Raw genomic sequence first — 23,124 nt, forward strand, 5'->3', positions numbered from 1 at the left:
GTTATAGCAAAGAAATGTTTTCCTCTAACCTGCCCCTCCCTTCAATGTTTTTTGTTGTTGTTGCTGTTTTTGTTTTTGTTTATAGAATGAAGATATCACATCCATTTAGCCACCCAAGCCAGAAACCAAGGCAACTTGAATTCTTCCCTTCCCCATCCATCCGCCTCACCTAACGAGTGCATATCTGCCCACCCCTCTGTTCTCACCATCTAAGTCCAGGACCTCATCATGTCTGTAACACACAAGCTGGGAGCAGCTGCTCTCCTACCTCCACATGGTCCCCTCCCAACCTTTTCCCCATGCTGCTGCCGAAAGTTCAAGAACACAAATATGATCATTTCCTCTTCCTTCTTTACATCCTTCTAACTAGCTCCCCTCAGCTCTCCGGATAAAGCTGAATCTCTTTATCCTACCTTCTAAGACCCTTTATTATCCAACTCCTGCCAACCTTTCTAACCTCAGCTTTTGCCTTTTACTTTTACATTAACCCCACTAAATTACATGGAGTCTCTCAAAAGCGACGCTAGCCGTTAACTATTATTGTTTATAGCAGCAGCAGCAGTAGTCATAACAGTACAGACCTTACTACTCTACACTATAATCTCTGGTTTATTTATCGGTCTCCTTCATTGGGCTGTAAATCGGATAACAAATCTTTAGTCTCATTCATCTTTGTATTCTCAGGACCTAGTACAGAACTTAGCACATGGTAGATACTCAATAAATGTTTGCTGAATGACTGAACAGCTGCCTGACCTACTCAAGAAATGAATGAATGAATGAATGAATACATACCTACATACATACACACATACATACCTAAAATCAACAGATAAATGAATGAAGGAATCCTAACACTTCACAGGGAAGACTTGCATTTCTTTGCTATACCCAAAACATAGGAAAAGTGCAATTGAGAGAAGGCTTTATTTCCATTTTCATCTCATCCTATTGCCTCATTCCTACAAGCTGCACCACCAGAACATTCCAAGAGGGCTTACCAGCTAAAACCAAAGGAGTCATGATGTTCCCAGATCTTCTCTTGCACTCTCGTTAAAAGACCTACAACTAAACCTTGGTAACACCAATAGAAGGACAATCTATATTGATTACGGAAATGGAAGTTATTACGGGCATCAAGATGGAACAAAGAAAATAGCAAAAGGTCAATTTAAAGAGTTCCCAAGTGAGATTAAAAACAGGGAAAAATGTGCAAAACAGTCTATTCCCATCTTTATTTTTTCCCATCAATTTCCTTTCTCCCTCTTTTTATCTCCCTTCTTTAACTAACAGATTAAACTGATAAAACATGTGTTTTAATTCCCCTTAAGTGACATTTATAGCAACATAAGATGGTAAATATCAAATGGATTATTTTCAGTCAAATAAACCTGCAAAAGAAATTTTGCGAACACTTTAATTATGGAAGACTTGACATGCAGAACACGATAGCAAACCTTGTTTTGAAGAAAAGAGAAAGAGTTTCAAGCTAAAATTGGTTCCAACCTGAAGAGATAAGATTTTTAAGGAAATCTGCCTGATGTCCTATAGTTGTCACTTTATTGGTTAGAGGATTAATCTTGAGCTGTTTCCCAATGAAATTTCGGCAGGTTATCTTAAAAAAGAAAGGAGAAAACAAATATCACTTAAGTATTTATAGCCAAAAATTTGGCTTACTTGAAATGTTCATCTTATTTTTCATTTGTAAAAAAAAAAAAAAGAGATACAAAAAGATGCTATAAATAAAAGCTCGAGAGTAGCATCCAATCATGAGAACTTTTGGGGGAAAAAAAGTGGCTATATAATTTTTCATATTTCTTTTGTATAGCACAGCTGGAAAAGCATTAGGCAAATTATGTAGAGCAATTAGAATATGATTTTTCTGATATTCTATAAATTCACTAGTCTAAATATATCTTCCATTATGTAAGTTGAAACATATTTAAAATAGAGGCTGCTTTTTCAATGGCAGATTTCCCCCTCTACTCAAAATTAACACAATTTAAATTTCCCTGGTGAAGTTTTCCAGAACTAACTTCCTCTGTAGTATTTGTTTAAACTATTTTTAACAGATACTTGAGTCCTAAAGTTGTAAAATATCTGAAAACAGGAAATTTTTAGACATAAGGTAATTCTTTTAAAAGTCCACCATCCTCTTGTCTCCATTTGTCCACTCTCACCACCATCCCCACTGAACTAACCTAATGCTCAAAATACAACCATCCTTGAACCCCAGTCTGATGTAGATGTTGTTTCTTTATTGTCCCTTTTAGGTACTTCTACAATGAGATGTAAAGACAGTCTAAGAAAATGCAAATTCCTTCCCCCAGCCTAATAAGGCCCTACTTGACCTAGTCCTTCCCACCTCGCCAGCTTCATTTAAAAATCTTTATTGAACACCTATTATGTGCCAGGCACTGCTCCAAGCTCACAGATGATATAGCAGAGAACAAAATAAGCAAAAATTCCTATTGTTGTGGAACTTATTCTAGTGGAAATAGAGAGACAATAAACAAAATATAGAGTACATTATAAAATATTCTAAGGAGTTATAAACACTATAGAGAGAAATAGAGCAAACAACACATAATTTTAAATAAGGTAATGAGGAAAGTCCTCACAGAGAATGTGATATTCAACAAAGACTGGAAAAGGTGCAGGAAAAATCAATGTGGATATTTGGCAGGGGGCGGGCACAATTCCAAGCAGGGGAAGAGCAAATGCAAAGACCCTGGGGTAGGGTCTTCTTAAAGAACAGAAGAACACAGCACCTGAAAGCTTCAGGGGAGTTAACAGAGACAAGTTACTGGTGATCACAGGGGGATGAGTTATGTGGGGCATTAAGGCCGTGATGAAGATGTTAACTTTAACACTGAATCAGATGGGAAACCACTGCAGGGTTTAAAGCAGAGGAATGTCATGGTCTGACAGGTTTTTAAAAGGCTGTTCTATCTGCCATTCAGAATAGACTACAGGATGGAGACAGGAGTTCAGGGAGGCTGGAAGCAAGGAAAAGAGTTAGGAAGTCATTGCATTAATCCAAGCAAACACAGCAGTAGCTCGGATGAGAGCAGCAGTGGCGGAGGCAGTGAGAAGTGGTCAGATTCTGAGTCTATTTTGAAGGGAGAGGATTTGGTAACCAACCTGAAGTGGGGTGTAAAAGCAAGGGAGGAGTCAGGGATGCTCTCCCAGGTGTCTGGCCTGAGCAGCTAGGAGGATGAGGTTTGCATCAATTGGGCAAGATGTGGCAGAACAGGTTTGTTTGACATGTACCAAATTCAAGAAGAGTCTTAAACATCTAAGAGATGATGCTGATAAGGCAATGTGATGGGTTTTTGATGAGTCAGTTTAGTTAGGCTAAACTATGAGGATGATGGGAAGGGAAGCATCCATTGTGTAGCATACACACACTTAATCCCAGTTATTCAGTCAAACGCTAATCTAGGTGCTGCTGTGAGGGTATTTTTCAGATACTAATTAAAGCCCCTAATAAACTGACTTTAAGCTAGGGAGATTATCGTAGGTGGGCCTGACCTAATCAGGTGAGTCCTTGCCATGCTGGAAGTCTTCAGACTCCAAACTCCAAACAGCATCCAGGTCTACAGCTGCGCTCTCCTCACTGGATCCTCCCTCACTGACTGCCTATGGAGAACAGCTTCTGGCCACACCTGTAGGGTTCCTTCCTGTTCATGATCCCAACTGCCTACCCAGTGGATTTTGGACTTGCTTAGTGAGCCCCCATGATCATATAAGCTGACTCCTTTTAACGAATCTTGATAAATAGATAGATAGATTGATCAACAGACAGACAGTTAATTCTAACTAGTTTTGCTTCTCTGACTGAACCCTGACTGAGACAGGCAGTCAGGTATGTCAACACAGAATTCAGGAGAAAGGTCTAGCCTGGAGATGTAATTTTGAGCCACAGATTGAATTAACTCTCCAAGGGAGAGTGTGCGGATAGAGAAGACAGGAGGACCAAGAACAGAGTGTTGGGCTACACAAACACTGAGACACTGCGGAGGAGAGAAGGAGGAAGAGGCAACAAAGAAGATTCAGAAGGAGCAGCCTCTTCTTTGTCCCCTCCCCCTCCTCTGCTACACTGCAGCATGCAGGCCTCCTTCTTGCCCCATCTCAGGGCCTTTGCCCTTGTTCTTCCCTTGGGCTGGAATGCTCTTTCCCAGCGTATGGCCGGCCCCTTCCCACTAAATGTTTCCATCTCCAAGGGCCTTCCTGATCCCCTTGGCTCAACTTTCTACCCCCCACCCCAGCCTATCTCTATCCCACTGACCTATTTTATTTTCCTCAGAGAATTTGATGGTTGTAAATCTTTTTATCTGTTTACATGCTTATTATCTGGCCCTACTTCCACTCCCTCTGACACTAAACTCCATAAAGCAAGAACTCAAACTGTGTTCTCTCTACATAGACTATGCCAAGGCGATAAGGAACCTTTGTGAAAAGGAGAAAATGGAGTCCTCGCTGGGTGGCCGCAACCCGCCACATGGACTGGTGTGCGGGGCAGGGACTGAATCCAGGACCCCCGACATACGCCAGGAATCCTGGACATCTGAACGCAATGGCTCTAATCTTAGGGAGTCAATACATATTTAGTAAGTTAATAAATGAGAGAATTTACATATCTCTTTCCTCCCCCTACCTAACTTAAAGCTGCACCACGACGTTCGTGGGCCTTAGGCACTTTTGCCTTCATGGGCCCACTGCTCCATCAAAAAATATTAAGAATTATATTGTATGACTCCTTTGGTACAAACAGAAATAGATGAATTGTAAAAACGGAAACATTTTCTTTGACCTAAAAGTTACTTCTTTCTTATTTTGAAAGAAATTAAAACATTTAGTGGCTCCTAAAAAAGTACTGTGGCTCTAGACACTGTTCCCACTATGCCTAATGGGTAAATCAGCCCTGACCTGAATATAAGCTCCTGTGTACCAGGACTTTATTTTTGTTTTCCCTGCATCTGGAAAACACTGGCACAGAGCAACTCTCAACAATGTTTGCTGATTTGAATGATAAATGCCTAAGTGAAAATAGGAACATTTATCTGATTCCTAAATCTTGCTATTTACATGTGTACTACTAAGAAATCACCACTGCATGAATAATAGAGCCAAACTTACTTTCTGTTCATATTCAGCCTCGTATCTTACGCAAGGCTGTTGGGTAATATCTGGGCCCTTGCACTTGGATATTCGTAGAAGAAGCTGGCGCTGTGCGTACACAAGGAGTGGCGTCACTTGCTCTGTATATCTCTCACTAGACAATGGTAAAAATATATTAAAAACAAACGTTAGTAAAGAAACATTCTTCTCGGTGAAGTCTGTCCCTGTTAGCTGCCCTTACAGCGGTACTTACTGCGAAATTGTATTGAACTGAATGGCAAGTGATACAAGTGTTTCCCATTTTTCTACTTGATATACAAGTTCCAGAGATTTTAATACAAAGTCGTGGATCCATTTCAAATCAACCACATTGACATCATCCAGAGGATGCTCAAAGGTAAGGCTAGAACCACCGTTATCATTTTTAATATTTCCATAGCAACTTGGAACACTGAACTCTCCTTCTTCTTCAACAGTCTGCAAGTAGCACATGGGAAAAAAAATGGTGTAATTTCAGATTTTACTACATGTTTTTTCTGAACACTGAATGTATAGCTAAAAATATAACATGGAAAAGAACTGAACAGAAAATAAATTTACTATTTTTATCATGCAAATCAAAGCTTGATGACACCATCCAACAGCACTTCTGCAATGATGGAAACGTGCTTCATCTGTGCAGTTCCATACAGAAGCCGCTAAGCACACGTGGATGCTGAGCTGTGGAAGTATGACTAGTGCAACTGGATTTTTAATTTTATTTAATTTTAATCATTTAAGCCTAAATGTAAATAGCACGTAAGGCTAGTCATTACTCTACTTGCTGGCACACAGTCACTATTTCAGTAAGGATAGTAAACCAACAAATAAGGTAAAGTTTTGAGGAAAAACAGGTTATAGTATACACAAATAATTAAATTTCCCTAATACATTGGTTACATCCAGTTTGTAGAATAATATGTCCAATTCCGCAATGCAAAAGGTCAAACTTATGGAAAAGAAAATCTTCCAGAAGACCCTCTTTTTGCCTAAGTTAGAGGTACTCTGTAACTACTGTGTTCATTTCCTGTAAGTCCCTGACGCATTTGTGTACACCCCTAGAAATTTCTGAGGCAAAGCAAAGCCCGTTAGATCCGCCTACTGGTCAGACTATAGCCCAATAAACAGTACCTTAAGTCTAGCCCCTCCTTCCCATAAGATTCATAGTCCTTGAATTTGGAAGAGATCTTGAAAGTCATCTGGCTGTGAAATGCCATATGCCTACCTGAAGTCAGGCTATGAAGATATGGATAATAGGTGTGACATACATGACCTATGTAACTTTGCCTCCTTAGCACAGTGCCTGGCACCTGGGACATGCTCAATAAAGGATAGATGTCATTTTATTGATGTTATGAGCTCCGTCCTTGTCATCTAATAATCAAAAGTCAAAGAGCTCAAGATGACATCAGTCCCATTTGTCTAAGTCCTCATGCCGTGTGGATGAAAAGCGGTAACCAGTTATGATGACAGGTGATCGATCCAAAGTTACTGCCAAATTTGTTAACATTTCTCCATTTCTAAACCGTCCATAAAGGAAATCATAAATGGGGTCATACCATCCTCACAGGAGCCCAGCAGAGCAACCACACTATCTAGACTCATATTTTCACCAATAAAAAACAGGTAGTTTTTTAAATTAGTAAGGAAGTGCTTGATTTATTCTGTAGCCTCTGTCATAAAAGGTTTTACTCTTTCTGGTTTCTGTTCTTCAAGTCTGCCTCTGATGGATTTCATGGAAACTTTGATTTACTTCTTATAGCCTTCTTTTGTGAAACTGGTTTTCTGCAAGCAATGGTTCATGACAATATAAACACCAGTGATTACTGTGCTTTCAGTACCTTCACCTAGGGTACTGAGAGTACTGTACAGCAGAGTACATTTCCATCAGTGTTACCCTCTGTCCTACTGACCATCTTCCCTTCCACCTCCAGGCACAGCCCGCTCTCGATCTCCAGGAACTTATAAATGTCGGGGAACATCTCATGATGGCTGATGAGGTCCAGGTAAATAATTGTGATGGCAGCTGGAGAGAGATGACAGCTGCCCTGGCTTAGCAGGTGCCCGGAGCTCAGAGTGAGCATGGTGAAACCAGAGGGGGAGGAGCAGCAGGTGGAAAAAGTGATATCGAATTTTGTAAATACTTTTTCTGTATCTATTTCAATGGCCATGTGATTTTTCTCCTTCATCCTGTTAATATGGTGAATTACATTGATTGATTTTCAAATGGTAACCTTACATTTCTGGGATTAAACCCCCCTTGATCATCATTTGTATATATTATATATATAATTTGCATATTTTATATCTTACTGGGATTGATTTGCTAACACTTCATTAAGGAGTTTTGTGTCTATGTTCATGAGTAATATTGATTCATACTTTTCTTTCTGATATATCTGTCAGGGTTAAGCTGGCCTCACTTCTAAAAAAAAAATTGGTATATGATTTATTATTTCTTCCTTGTGCGTTTGCTAGAATGCTGCAGGGAAATATTCTGGGTCTAGAGTTTTCTTTATGTCAAGGTTTCTGATTATGAGTTCAATTTCTTTAATATATTTGGGTAATTCATTTTTTCTATCACTTCTTGTGTCAGATTTGTTAAGTTGTACTTTCTAATAGATATGTCCATTTCATCTAAGTTATCAAATTCATTAGTAAAAATTGGTCATGACATTCCCTTATTTTTCTTTTAATATATATGGGAACTGTAGCTATATCCCTCTTTCATTACTAGTATTAGGAATCTGTGCTTTTCTCACTTTCGTTCTTCATCAGTATTCCTAAGATTCTGCCAATTTTAATAATATTTTCAAAAGATTAATTTATTGACTTTATTAATTTTCTGGGTTGTTTTATATCTAATTTATTTCTGCTCTTACCATTTCCTTCATTTCTTCTTATTATTTCTATTATTCTTTTTACTTACTTTGGTTCTAATTTACTCTTCTTTTTCTAGCTCCCATAGATGAACACTTAAATGATTGATTTATATCTTTCTTCCTATTTACTAAACATTTAAAGCTATAAAGTTCCTGTTAAGCACTGGCTTATTTACATCCCACAAATTCTGATATGTTATCATCAGTTGAAATACTTTTTAAATTTCCCTTGTGTTTTCTTCTTTGGCCCATGGATTATTTAGAACTGTGTTATTTAATTTCCAGATATTTGGAGATTTTTCTTCCTACATTGTATTGATCAGTTTATAATGTAGCAGTTAGAAAACATACTCTTTCAGATTTCAGTCTTTTAAATTTTATTATGACTTATTTTTTGACTCTGCATATGATACATCTTGGTGAACACACCATGTGCCTTGTGCTCTGTTTCCAAGCAATCTTAATTTGTACTGCACGTCACTTCTGACACTAACTACCCCAGAGTCAGGGTCAGACTCCACAGTTTAAGGGCTCAGTGCTCACTGGAGATGCCAGCCACAAGTCTCAGGGTCACTCGCACTTCTGACTGACCAGCTATAAATTCGGGTTCAATAATTTCCTAGAATGACTCAGAATTCACTGATACAGTTTTCTTATAAAGGATACAACTCAGGAACAGCCAAAAGGAAGAGGTGCAGAGAGCTAGGTCTGGAGGGGTCCAAGATGAGGAGATTCTGTGCCCTCTCTCTATGGAGTCAGGGCCTGATACCCATCCGACACATCAATGTGTCCACCAAACAGGAAGCTCTTCAAGCTTTGGGTGTCCAGAGTGTATTCTGAATCCCTGTTATTTGGCGCATACACACTTATGATTAGTATGTCTTCCTGATTAATTGAGCTTCTTCTCATCAGGAAATGTCCCTCTTTATCTCTCAAAATACTTCTTGATTTGAAGACTATTTTATCTAATATTAACATAGCCTGACCAGCTTTTTTATGTTTACTATTTTCATATTTTAAGCTTACTATTTTCTTTCACTGTTTTATTTTCAATCTACCTGTTTCTTTATACCCAGAAGTGCTTCTCTCTTTTTTTTATTTTATAAATTTATTTATTTTTGGTTGCGTTGGGTCTTTGTTGCTGTGCACAGGCTTTCTCTAGTTGTGGTGAGCAGGGGCTACTCTTCATTGCAGTGCGCGGGCTTCTCATTGCGGTGGCTTCTCTTGTTGCAGAGCACAGGCCCTAGGTGAGCGGGCTTCAGTAGTTGTGGCACATGGGCTCAGTTGTGGCTCGCGGGCTGTAGAGCGCAGGCTCAGTAGTTGTGGTGCACGGGCTTAGTTGCTCAGTGGCATGTGGGATCTTCCCAGACCAGGGCTTGAACCCGTGTCCCCTGCATTGGCAGGCAGATTCTTAACCACTGCGCCATCAGGGAAGTCCCAGAAGTGCTTCTATTATGGACAAGTACACGTCTTTCTCTTTTATCCAGTCAGACAATCTCTGCCTTTTAATTAGGGTATTTAATCCACTTATATTAATATAGTTATAGATATAATTGGGTTAGATTATTTGTTATTTGTTTTCTATTTGTCCCATGTGTCTGTGTTCCTCTTTTCCTGCCTTCTTTAATTGACTATTGTTTAGTTTTCCACTTTACTTTTAGCTTCCATTTGGCATTTTAGCTATATCTCTTTTTTGGTAATTATTCTGGGGATTATTAAATGCATACTTATTACATTCCACTTGAGAGCTAATATTGTATCACTTTATATTTATATAAAGTTTCAAAACTTATGATAGTTTAATTTTATTTGCCCTCCCAGTCTTTTGTGCTATTGTTGTCATATATTTTACATCTGAAAATGTTATAAACCCCATGACTCAAAGTGTTTATGTGTTTACTAATTTTCAATGTGTTTGGATTGTATGATGTTTGCATTTTTTTCAATTTTATTTTCATGCTTTAAACCACAGTGTGAATCACAGCAAGATCTTTTTCGATCCACCTCCTAGAGTAATGGAAATAAAAACAAAAATAAACAAGTGGGACCTAATGAAACTTCAAAGCTTTTGCACAGCAAAGGAAACCATAAACAAGACGAAAAGACAACCCTCAGAATGGGAGAAAATATTTGCAAATGAATCAACGGACAAAGGATTAATCTCCAAAATATATAAACAGCTCATTCAGCTCAATATCAAAGAAACAAACACCCCAATCCAAAAATGGGCAGAAGACCTAAATAGACATTTCTCCAAAGAAGACATACAGACGGCCACGAAGCACATGAAAAGATGCTCAACATCACTAATTATTAGAGAAATGCAAATCAAAACTACAATGAGGTATCACCTCACTCCTGTTAGAATGGGCATCATCAGAAAATCTACAAACAACAAATGCTGGAGAGGGTGTGGAGAAAAGGGAACCCTCTTGCACTGTTGGTGGGAATGTAAATTGATACAGCCACTATGGAGAACAATATGGAGGTTCCTTAAAAAACTAAAAATAGAATTACCATATGACCCAGCAATCCCACTACTGGGCATATACCCAGAGAAAACCGTAATTCAAAAAGACACGTGCACCCGAATGTTCATTGCAGCACTATTTACAATAGCCAGGTCATGGAAGCAACCTAAATGCCCATCAACAGACGAATGGATAAAGAAGTTGTGGTACATATATACGATGGAATATTATTCAGCCATAAAAAGGAACGAAATTGAGTCATTTGTTGAGAAGTGGATGGATCTAGAGACTGTCATACAGAGTGAAGTAAGTCAGAAAGAGAAAAACAAATATCGTATGTTAATGCATCTATGTGGAACGTAGAAAAATGGTACAGATGAGCCAGTTTGCAGGGCAGAAGTTGAGACACAGATGTAGAGAATGGACATATGGACACCAAGGGGGGAAAACTGCGATGAGGTGGGGATGGTGATGTGCTGAATTGGGCGATTGGGATTGACATGTATACACTGATGTGTATAAAACTGATGCCTAATAAGAACCTGCAGTATAAAAAAACAAACAAAACAACTAATACTAAACTTTCATTGGGTTATTTGTATGGAAATATGTTAATATAAATGTTTCAGACATTACATGAAATTTCTAAAAAAAAAAAAAAAAAAAAAAAAAAACCACAGTGTGCTAGATTTGAGATGGCTGTAAATTCTACCACATCTAGTGTAACAAAACATGGACAGATAAAGCAGTGAAATAAATATCAACCAACAAGCTACATGATCTGTCTTAGGGTCTGTTTCTTTCTCCATCAAAAAGACTGCTATGAGGATTAAATGTATGTAGATTACTTTATATAGAAGCTGGAGCTCAGTAAATGTTACTTTCTGTTCCATTTAAGAAACTGAATTTTCAAGCAGATATTTGTAATTAACATCAGTGTACTGTAATATACTGTGAACCAAATAACAATGAGAAACAAATGAAATACAGACAAACCAAAGAACAACTCAAGCAAAATATTAATTTCTACTTATCCCAAGCTGCATGGTACAAAGAATTTGTTAATTAACCTACAATAAAAAGAATTACCCAAATACTCTTACCTTAACAGAACTGATATTTTGTAGTTCTATTAACATGTCAATAAGTAATTCTGCTCCCAAATAGAATGGTAAAACAGAGGTACAGAGGAAACCGTCCTGGCTAATAGGAAATGTTTTATACAGATCCACTGCTTGTTTATGAAGTATTTGTAGCTCCTGAGTAAAGTTCCAAAGAGCCCGACAGCAGTTCTGAAGCAGTGTCCAATAGCCGCCACGATGAGCAAGAACCTAAGACAAACACAACATTCAAAAGACGCCAAAGTTCCCAAAGTTATGGATCTCTGAACAACTTCCTCTTTCTGCAAATATTCTACGTCAATAATAAGAGTAACTAACACCATTTGTTATATGCTACTTACATGTGCTAGACACTGTGGTAAGACATTTACATGCATTATCTCAGTTCATTCTAATGACAACTCCTATGAAGTAGGTATGCACTAGAATTCTCCTCAATTTACAGATGAGGAAATGGAGGCATGGGGCTAACCTGCCCAAGGTTATGAGTCTACTAAATGATGAGCTAGGATTTGCACACCAGTGGTCTGACTCCAGCACGCCCATTGTTCTAGGTGCTGGGAATGTCACAGCGAGCAAGGGAAACTGGGCCTGCCCTCGTGCTGCTTCAATTTATTAGGAGAGACCAATACCAGATAAGCAGACAAATAAAAATACAATTTCAGGGAATGATAAGTGTTGTAAAGGCAAATAAAGCAGAAATGACCCAGAACCTGATGAAGGTGAGAGGACAGGTCCTTTTATACAGGATGGTCAGGAGAGAAGTCCTCTATGAGGTGACATATGAGCAGAGCCCTGAATGTTGAGTTGAACAAGTCATGCGAAGGTGGGGGTGGGAGTGTTGGGAGAAGGAGAACATTTGGAGCTGAGGGAACAGCAGGTGCAAAGGATGGAGGGTGAACCTGAGGGCTGAGGAGGGAGCAAGCTTAGTGCTTTCGGAACTACAGAGGGGAGAGTGGGCTGCACAAGAGCAAGAGAAGCTGAGTCCTGAGAAGTGAGCAGAACCCAGACCTTCTAGGGCCCTGAAGCTGGTACAAAGGAGCAGAGGATGCAATGCTCATGGTCAAGGGAGATGATGTGGGTTTACTTTACATTTTTATAAAGTCACTCTACTTCATGAAGAAACTGGGAACTTAAGTATTCCTTTCTCATCTAGAAAGAATAGATTTCTTCTCATCTCTTGAGAAGTTTGAAGTACATCCCCTTCTTGCTATGAGAAAAAGGAAACAAATTTCTTTGTAGCTAATGATTCCAATTCTGAGTTTAATAATCTATCATATAATATTTAACAAGAAAAAGAGAAAAGCATTTGACAGAAGACACAAGTAGCCTGGAGAAGCAGGAGGTCAGGGGGTAAGGGACAGGGCTTCCCTGTGGCCTAGAAAGATCTTCCCCTGTGCTAGAGGGGAGAAAGGAGTCTATGGTGCCCAGGAGGGATCAAGAGCCCAAAGAAGAACCCCTGGTGTCACTGGAGAAGCCCATGTCCCAAGTGTGGCTAGAAAGTAGCAGAGGAGTGTCTGAATATTCATGGAGACTTTGTAGACAAGGACAAAGGCCACCTCAGCTCTGGGTGGATGGATGACTAATGACTAAAGGGGCTTACCCTCCTCCCTCACAACTTGACCAAATGTGAGACTTCAGTCCCATGGCAGGCAAGCCTTACAGATGACTGACATAAAATCCAGCAAATTTAATCTCACAGGTGAAATTTAAATTATGGATAATAAGTAAATAAATGTATCATACATGCCCAAATTCATGGGCTGAGATTTATGTCCACTACATTAACAAATAAGAAGGACCACCTTACCATTGCTCTCCTGCAATATAAAAAAATTTTCATAAAATGATCCAAGAGACCCACATTTGCTGAGTGATCCTTTTCTTTACCACTGAGACCTGACTGAGAGTCTGATTCATAACTTGTTTGTGTCTTGGAAACATTTTCATCACTCATCTTGGAATTAAGAAATGCCGAAAATTCTTCTGCATCTACAGTACAAATATAAAGTATAACATTATTGAAAAGAGAGTTAAGTTCCAGGAAACACAACAGGTGACCAGCATCAAATGAATAATTCAGATAACAAGTGCTACATAAATTTGGAGAAAGGACAGAATTATCATGGATATGATGAACCCGGGAAAGTTTCCAGAGAAGGAGGCTTTTAGATTACTAAATCATCAAGGGTGATCATGATTTAGCCACGTGGGAAGAGTATGGAGAACATTCCAGGCAAGGGTGATGGCCAAGGGAACGATGCAGAGGCAGGAATGTCATGCTTTGGGGGAGAAGAATGACAGGATCCCACTCTTCCTTAATTTCCCCCCAAACAGGCCATTCCCTGGACACATACACCGGAAGGTGAGGAGCTTCCCCTGGTGTTAGGCAGTGCAGCAACCCTGATCACTAATTCTCCCGTTGCTGTGCTATAGAAACACAGAGGATTTCTCCTGCCACAAACATTCTCTTACTAGAACTCTGCATTAAATATTAAGTCTCAATAGCAGAATATTTTATTTCCAATTTCATGGGAGGTCTTAGGGAGCTACTTTAAAAAAAACTCAAGAAGCTATATATATTGTAATGTACATACAAAACTCGGACTCTTTCTATGTCCAGGGAATTTACTTTCAAATACTTTAATAGTCCTGGTATGACATGCAGGTACCAGTTAAACTTAAACCATACCCTAGAAGAAATTAAAAGGCATGTTAAGTACCTCAAATATGAATCAAACCCCCTGGGGCAGTTAACCAGCATATGAAATATCCTGTTCAGCAATAAGCCATATAGGATTTAAAATGCCATTTTTGAAAATCTATATAAGAGGGTTTGTACTAGCATAAAGATATTAGAAATAAATTTTTACTTGTGAAATGAGTGGTATTCAAGATAGGTGATTGTTTAGAAATAGTGTCATCAGTGCAACACCCAGAAAGTCCTGTTCACCTACATCTCTCCACGTCCTGGAGCCCCCAGTCACCTGACCAGAAGACAATATTGGTTGGTCCTGCCATTAGGGTATTACTGCCTTCATCTTGGAGAAAGCTTTCATGGAAGGTGCTAATTACAGCTCCTAAGGCAAGAGTGCACTGTCCTGAGAACAAAATCGGAACTATGAAACAGCTGCATGATGTTTTCATGCCTGCTTCCATCAGTATGTTTGGTGGAATTTGTTCTGAAACTTACTTTCACTAAAACATAATACCTGACAGCAAGTCTTCACTTACCTTGACCACTGGAGGCTACCAATATTTTTAAAAGAACATTATATTTGCTGAATGGCCAAATTGATTTAGGGGAGAATCCTACATAAATATTTCCAAATATATATGATGATACCACAAAAATGTAGAAATTTTTTAAAAAATAGAACAAATAAGAATCTCCTACAAAATATCACAATTCAACTAAATTCCTAAGTCATTGGAAAATGATGTGTGTAGCTCTGTGTCTATGGGGGGGTGTACGTGTCAGGGTATGTGTGTATGTACGTGTTGCATTTGTGAATAAAAAAACTAAAGACAATTTGATAGCATAGAACATATTTATTTTACCTGATGGTAAGTGAGCCTTTCTTTTTTCAGCTGTAAGAAGGAAATCAAGCATCACTTTATAGTTTTCTAGAGTCAATTTTCCTGTTGGTAATACTGTTCCTGAATTATACAGTGAGAACATATTAGGATCAAATGATCGGAAACTGCAAAGGGGAAAAAAACCTCATTAAAAAAACAATATAAGCAAAACTGAATTAATTCTGTCAAATACCAAATAAATAAATACATGTTTTAATAAAATGGAATTTAGCACCAAGTTACCCTGATACAAATTCGGTCACTGTCTAATTTTTGTGCTGCCAAGTAATCATGCACGAATGGCCATGTGTGACTGGCAGGTCGGAGAAGAAGAGCTCTCAGTGTCCAGGGGACAGTGAGGAAGCCCATCTGATCTGAACTGTTTTCCCTTTCAGAGCCTGAAGAATGGGTCACTTTGCCAAAAGCCTTCCCTGTTAGTCAAGCAATCTAACTGCTTCTTAAATGCTAACCTGGTCTAGCCCACATAGACCAGAATTTTATTTTAAACAAAATTCTGGAGAAATAGAAACTGGATCAAGTTCATTGTGGGTTTCAACCTGCATATTGTATCACTGGATTACTGAAATAAATACCCTCTTAATTCATATCCCTGTCACCATTCTTTCCTTCCTCCAATCCATTTGATATGTTGCTGTCAGAGAAATTGCTTATCATAGCCCTGCTTGAAAAAAAAAAACAACTTAATAATCTTCCACTGTATATAAATTAAAGTTAAGATTTAATAGACTGTTAAGACCCTCCATGATCTGGTACCGACCTACTTTTCTAATCACTTCTCACCACTCCCTTTCACATGCCCTAGATTCTGGTCAGACCCCTGGGGGTTCCCATCCTGTGTTTCCTACCTGGGCTCTTGACTCATTCTTCCACCTATCTGAAATGCCTATTTCCCTACCTGCACATTTCTAAATCTTGCCTGTCCATCAGGACCCAGGCCAAGTGGCTTCTCCCCGTGAAACCTTTCCTAGTCTCATCACCAGAAAGCCTCCTCCCAAGGAACAAAGACTTTATGTGCACTTCACTTTTTACCATTATTTACAATTATTCGTGAACATTTGTGAGCCACACTACCAGCCTCCAACTTGTATATCCTGCTCATCTTTGAATGCCCATTGTACCTATCTCAGCACCTGGTATCTAGTAGGTGCTCAACAAGTTTTTTTTTTTTTTTTTTTTGGCCATGCTGTACAGTTGCAGGATCTTAGTTCCCCAACCAGGGATTAAACCCCAGGCCCACGGCAGTGAAAGCTCAGTGTCCTAACCACTGGACCGCCAGGGAATTCCCTCAATGAGTTTTTTTCTGTTGTTCTTGTTTTTTTAAAGAAAGACTCTGGTTACATAGAGTTACTCTGGTTACATGGTATTCCATATTATGTATTTATGTTCTTTTTTTATCGCCTATAAACAACACTTTAGCCAAAGACAATCAACAAGGGCTGGAAAATGTCTTTGGAATTAATGACAGAAAGTTTACATTGTATGAGAAAATACGATCTGTATTTATAGAGGCTTAAAATATACCTCTAAATGAAACAGAGATTTGCCTAATGACTACAAATATAATTACTGTACAATTAATATTAAACTTCTCTTGGAAAATTCACTTTCCCCTTTAACTGAAAGCTATATTGACTAATATATTCAAAATATATGCAAATTAGTACTTCATAAGCACTTCAGCACTCATTTGGGAAAGATTCCAAGATAAGAAGTTTAAAAATATACCAAAGGTCAGTAAAGACTGAAGCACTTTGTAAACCTCTTTAAGTTACCATCAGCATTGGAGCCCTGATCATAGAAATACAACCCATGTTCTTGAGACTAAAGAAGTATTATTCATTGATAATATACTGTACCTGACCATTACCAATGACGAACCAAATTTTATCTTTGTACGTTCCCCTAGCTTTGTTAAAAGCAGGTTGAAGTGTGCGCTTGCCAGATACAGGTTCATCTGAGCTTTCCAGGGCATCTCCTCAAGAAATATTTGATGAAACTTCTTCTTTTTAACATAATTTAGTATTAAAGGATTCAAGTGATCTACCAGGAATCGATGTGCTACTTTTTGAACATCAGCTCTCTTATTTCTGCAGAGGGAGAAGGAAGTTTTGAAATTATACAAACTTCCAGACATTTAACAAAGAAGAATGATTCCAATTTGTACAAAATACATCAAGAAGTCACCTGACTGCCCTTATGCAAATGTTTCTGGTTTATCTGTCATTTCCTTAGCGTTAAAAATGTGAACTAGGACAGTGAAGCAGGCACAAGGATAAACACTAGGGATGAAGACACTATGAATTGCCTTCAGTTCTCTCTGACGTCTGTGTGCTAGGCTCAAACCAAACAGCGCTTTTCTCTTCCGTCACCAAAAGGCCACTGAGATTAGACAACTAAATTATAACATTATAATGTTCACATTCATCAACTAACTTCAATATTAAACAAGAAAATCATTTCTCTGTTCTGTTCCTTAAGGAACAAAAACAATGGAGCCAAATTTTTTCTAACATTAGCTAGACTACAGAGGAAATAAAACAGTCAACTATATGTGAAATAACTTCATACATCCATATGCAGTGTGCTCTGGAAAAAACTAATATCTCAAAATTTAGCTAATAGTTTAGATTTTAAGTATAACATATATTCAATTTGTTTCAAATTATTCCTATCAAAATCTCAAAGTAGCCCACCTAATTTTATAATTACATAGTTGTTTATATGGCATGACTATTTCTTCAAAATACTTTATCTTTTTTATTTTAACCCTTGACAATGTTGCTGCCTCATTGGTCTGTGCCATTCTACTCGATTTATATTGGAGAAGGCGAAAAAAAGATCTCAACTGGTAAGTTAAAGTATCTTGCTCACTTTAATAGATAACATGTCTGCATCTGAATCAATACAACACACACACATACACACACACACACACACACACGGAAGAAAAGGAAGGAAAGAGGGATGGATGGAAGGAAGGGAGATAGACATTGTTGCATGAGAAAAACAGATATTCTGAAGAACAAAGGAAGGAAGGAAACTACTTTTTGATATGTAGTGTTGACATTATCAATTAGTGCTAAATATTTTGTATTTTGTTGATGACTTCCTTTTAATCCAAAGTTTTTTGAGCTTTTTGCTGTTGTTTGGTTGTCTTAAGTAATGTTTTTTGATTGCCAAACAAATGGAAATGTTTTAAATCACTCTACCTTAAAAATTAAAAATATAATTTCCAAAATAAAAGTCAATCTTATTCCTGTGTGAAGAGGTCAAGTCACCTCAAAAGGCCAAGGAGTGTGACAGGGCTAGCTGCACCTTCCCCGCCACAGAGGGTGAGATCATACAGGGAGATACTTCTCACTTTGGCGTTAGGATCATTTTGAGCTGGAGGTAAATGAGAATGAACAGATGCAGAAAGATGCCTTCTTGGAGGTTCCCTTATCTGATAGAAAATAGAAACTTCTGAAAAATGAAGAATGCCATAAATCTCCTCTCCTGGGAAATTTTATGGCCATGAAGACAGAAAATCAGCGTCAAGATGGGCCTGCCCAAACAAGTCTTACTCCATTAGTTTCTCTCATATTTCTACCAGAGTTTGCTGCCCTTGAAAGCCTAAACCCCTTTTCCTTCTTTTGTCACTTTACTATAAATTTGTTGTTCTTTTGTTAGGATGCCACACAAGCCCAAGTCCTAACCACCCCTTTGAGTTACTCATCACTGAGTTCTCCCATGCATATGCAAACATTAATAAACTCCTGTTTGTTTTTCTCTTGTTAATCTGTCTTTTGTCAGTCTAATATTACAGAGTCCCAGCCAGGGAACTTAGGAGGGTAGAAGGAAAAATAATTTTTTCCTTGCCTAAAATCTCAATGAAGCTGTTTAAAAAAAAAAAAAAAAGAAGCTGGGAAGTAATAAGAATAAAAGCAAAAATTAAGGGCAAAGAAAATACAATAAAGAAGACTTACAAAGACAAAATTTGGCTCTTTGAAAAAATGGGGAAAAAACAGACAAACCTCTGGCAAGATAAATCTCAAAAATATGAGAGAAGACAAAAATTAATGAGGTTAGGAATGAAATACAGGGTGTAACTGTAGATATAGCAGAGATTCATAGATAACATGAGAATATAATAACGTTTTATGAATATATTTGAAAATTTAGATAAAATGGATAATTTCCTAGAAAATAGAATTCATCAAGAGCAACTAAAAAAAAAAAATCACAGATTCAGAATGGCTATTAATCTTAAAGAAGTTGAATCAGTAGGTAAAAAATGAATGTATGTGTGCAGACATAGTATGTTATAATAAAAATATACATTTGGTCTTTGTCCTTTGTTCCAGGTACAGATCTCCTAAAACTTGGAGTTTCCTGAGTGATAGGAGTTTCTTGTTATTCATGATGAGCCCCTTTGGAACACACCTGAGTCTAGTAAGGTGCTAGACACAGGTGCTAGTAAAGTGACTCAGGGTTGGGCCCCTAGAGAGCCTCAGGATAGGGGCTGGTCACCAGAAAAATCAAACACATGATTACTAAGTGGAACTCTCAGCCCCAACCCCCAGTCTCTGGGGACAGTGACTGCAGTTTGGGTTTTTTAAAAACCTATGAACAATAAGGTTCAGAGAGCTTCCAGGCTGGTGAACACATCCACTTGCTGGGAGAGCGATGCATCACAACTTCACAGGGACAGAGGTTCCTGAGCTCAGGACCCTTCCAGACATTGTCCTATGAGCCCCTTCATCTGGCTGTTCACATGCATCCCTTATAAACCAGTAAACATAAGTAAAATGTTTTCCTGAGTTCTGTGAGCCATTCTAGCAAACTACTGAACCTGAATGGGGTGAGGAGGAATTATGGGGACCCCCTAGTTTGTAGTAGGCTGGGCAGAAATGTGGGTAGCCTGGCCATCCCATTTGTGGCTGGCATCTAAAGCAGAGCCAGTCTTGTGGGGCAGGGTCCTTCAACTTGTGGGATCTGATGCTGACTCCAGGTAGATATTATCAGAATTGAATTGAATTTTTATGCTATAGCTCTGTAAGATGCTACCATTAGGAGAAACTAGGCAAAGGGTTTTGTATCCTTGGATGTAGAATATCTTTTTTGACAGTTTCCAGTCTTTTTTATCAATGGTTGTTCGGCAGTTAGTTGTAATTTTGGTGTGCTTGTGAGAGGAGGTGAGCCCAAGGTACTTCTACTCTGCTATCTTGTCCCAACTCCCTGAGAAGTGGTTGGTTTTGGAAGACACATACTGTTGGAGTCAAAAGTGTGAGAAAAAGACACTGCGCACGGTTTAACATTTATGTATTAATGTAATTCACTGCATAATCAGACTAAAGGAGAAAAAAATCTTAGTGAAGAGGAAATATTCAACAAGACTGAACACAATTCAGAAGAAAACTTTCAGAAAACAAGAAATAGAAGACAATTTCCTAAATTTGATAGAGTATCTTCCCAAATCCCACATAAATATACCCACATAAATATGCCCAACTGATTTTTTGCAAAGCTGCAAAAGCAAATCAGTAGAAGGAGGACAGTCTTTCCAACAAATCGTACTGGAGCAGTTGGATATCTATAAGTAAAAACATAAATCTCAATCCCTTATACAAAAAGTTAATTCAAAATGGATCACAAGTAAACATAAAACATAAAACTATAAAACTTGGGGAAAAAAATATATGACCTAAGGCTAGGCAGTGTTCTTAGATTTGACACCAAAAGCACAACCCATTAAAGGAAAAATTGATAAGTCAAACATCATCAAAATTAAAAACTTTTGCTCTGTGAAAGACTGTGAAGAGGATGAAAAGGCAAGCTACACACTGAAAAAAAATATTTTCAAACCACATATCCAACAAGGGCCTTGACCTATATCTAGGATATATAAAGATCTCTCAAAATTCAATAGAAAAACTAAAAACAAACAGTCCAATTAGAAAATGAGCAAAAGACATGAAAAGACACTTCACTAAGAAGATATATAGGTGGCAAATAAGCACATGAAATGAGGTTCAATATTATGAGCCTTTACAGAAATGCAAATTAAAGCCATGAGACATCACTAACACCTATTTTAATGACGAAAATAAAAAACAGTAATACCACTACATGCTAGCCAGCATGAGGAGAAACTGGATCACTCAAACACCGCTGTGGGGATGTGAAAAGTACACCCACTCTGGAAAAAAGTATGGGATTTCTCACAAAGTTAAACATACACTTACCGTACAATCTAGCAGTTGCACTCTTGGCCATTTATTCCAGAGAAATGGAGATTTATGTTCACACAAAACCTGTACATGAATGTTCACAGCAGCATTATTCCTAACAGTCAAAACAATCCAAACAATCCAAATGGCCTTTAGTGTGTGAGTGGTTAAACAAATTGTAGTATATCCGTGCCACAGAATACTACTGAACGATAATAAAGTGAACTAGTGATGCACACAACTTGAATGGGTCTCAAAGGAACTATGCTGAGTGGAAAGAAAAAGCCAATCTCAGAAAGTTACATACTGTGTGATTCCATTTTTATAACATTTTTGAAATGACAAAATTATAGAAATGGAAAACAGATTAGTGGTTGTCAGGGGTTGGGAGGGGGAGAGGAAGAGAGGTGGCTGTGGTTATGAAAAGGTAGCAGGGGGGCTTGGCGGGTAGATCCTTATGATAGAGCTGTTCTGTTTCTTGACTACGGTGATAGTCACACAAGTCTATAAATGTGATAAAATTGCGTAAGACTAAATACACACACCCATATGATTGCAGTAGAATTGCTATAATCTGAATAAGGTCAGTAGATTGTATCCATGTCAATTTCCTGTCTGTGCTATTTTTAGTTATGTAATTAATACTAGGAGAAACCAGGTGAAAGGTATACAGGTTTTTTCTGTATTATTTTTTGTAACTGCATGTGGATGTACAATTATCTGAAAATAAAAAGTTTTTAAAAATGCATGTTACAACAAGGATGTCCACAATCACAAACTCCATTCAAGATTAAACTTGACATCCCAACCTGTAGGCTAGATAAAGAAGTAAGAGGCTTGAGTGTTAGAAAGGATTAAGCGAAACTTTCATTATTTGTTCACAGTATGACCGTCCACACAGAAAATCTGTAACTATGGATAAATTACCAAGTTGTATAGAAGATCGAGTTGTTTATAAATCAATCATATTCCTATATAAAAGAAGTATTCAAAAACATAATTTTAGAATACCATTTACACAAATACCAAAAAGCATTCCTTTTATGTAGCTAACAAAAGATAGATAACAGCTTTATGGAGAATATCATAAAAATGTATTGATAGATATTAAATAGGATCTAAGCATGTGGTCTGTCTACTAATAGAAAGATTCGATGTTGTTTAAAAAAATAACTCTTCAAACCAATCTATATATTCAATTCTATCTCCATCAAAATCACAAGTTGTTATTTCTTTTTATTACTCGCAGCTATTCCAAACTATTTTGTGGAAGAATATCTAAGACGTGCATGAAGGAAAAGAACATACTGGAGAGACTTGTTCTATCAAGACAATAAAACTTAATTTAAAACCAGACAAAGTATGATGGTGTGATATTGACTCAGGGATAGACAGACTAACGGAACAGGAAAAAGATTCCAAAACTACATATAAGACAACTTGCTAAATGACAAAAAGTGACAGTGATGACAGAATAGACTACTCAATAAAGGGAGCTAGTCAATTGGGTATAATGAAACTATAATGAAAGTAAAAAAGAGGGGGAGAGGGATTCTTCCTCTCACCACTCATAAAAATTGATTACAGTTGGATGAAATTCCTAATTGTAAAATCAAACATTTAAATTGATGAAGAAAACACCTTACTACCTCAGTTAGAGAAGAATTTCAAAAATAAT

The 23,124-nt window shown here is 37.8% G+C and overlaps 1 protein-coding gene and 1 pseudogene across 2 annotated transcripts in view; both read right to left on the reverse strand.

Annotated features, from left to right (window-relative positions):
* Positions 1-23,124, reverse strand: part of CFAP54 (cilia and flagella associated protein 54) — a 307,392-nt gene that overhangs the window by 148,526 nt on the left and 135,742 nt on the right. For both annotated transcript variants that reach the window (XM_028166670.2, XM_028166668.2), the window contains exons 33-39: positions 17,094-17,324; positions 15,199-15,341; positions 13,448-13,629; positions 11,620-11,847; positions 5,378-5,601; positions 5,143-5,278; positions 1,507-1,615 (exon numbers count right to left, since the gene is read on the reverse strand). In XM_028166670.2, the coding sequence (XP_028022471.2) occupies positions 1,507-1,615; positions 5,143-5,278; positions 5,378-5,601; positions 11,620-11,847; positions 13,448-13,629; positions 15,199-15,341; positions 17,094-17,324 (1,253 nt within the window). The remainder of the gene's footprint in view (positions 1-1,506; positions 1,616-5,142; positions 5,279-5,377; positions 5,602-11,619; positions 11,848-13,447; positions 13,630-15,198; positions 15,342-17,093; positions 17,325-23,124) is intronic.
* Positions 6,667-7,172, reverse strand: LOC103008084 (translationally-controlled tumor protein-like; annotated as a pseudogene).

This window comes from Balaenoptera acutorostrata, chromosome 11, assembly GCF_949987535.1.
Source record: "Balaenoptera acutorostrata chromosome 11, mBalAcu1.1, whole genome shotgun sequence".
Classification (NCBI taxonomy): domain Eukaryota; kingdom Metazoa; phylum Chordata; class Mammalia; order Artiodactyla; family Balaenopteridae; genus Balaenoptera; species Balaenoptera acutorostrata.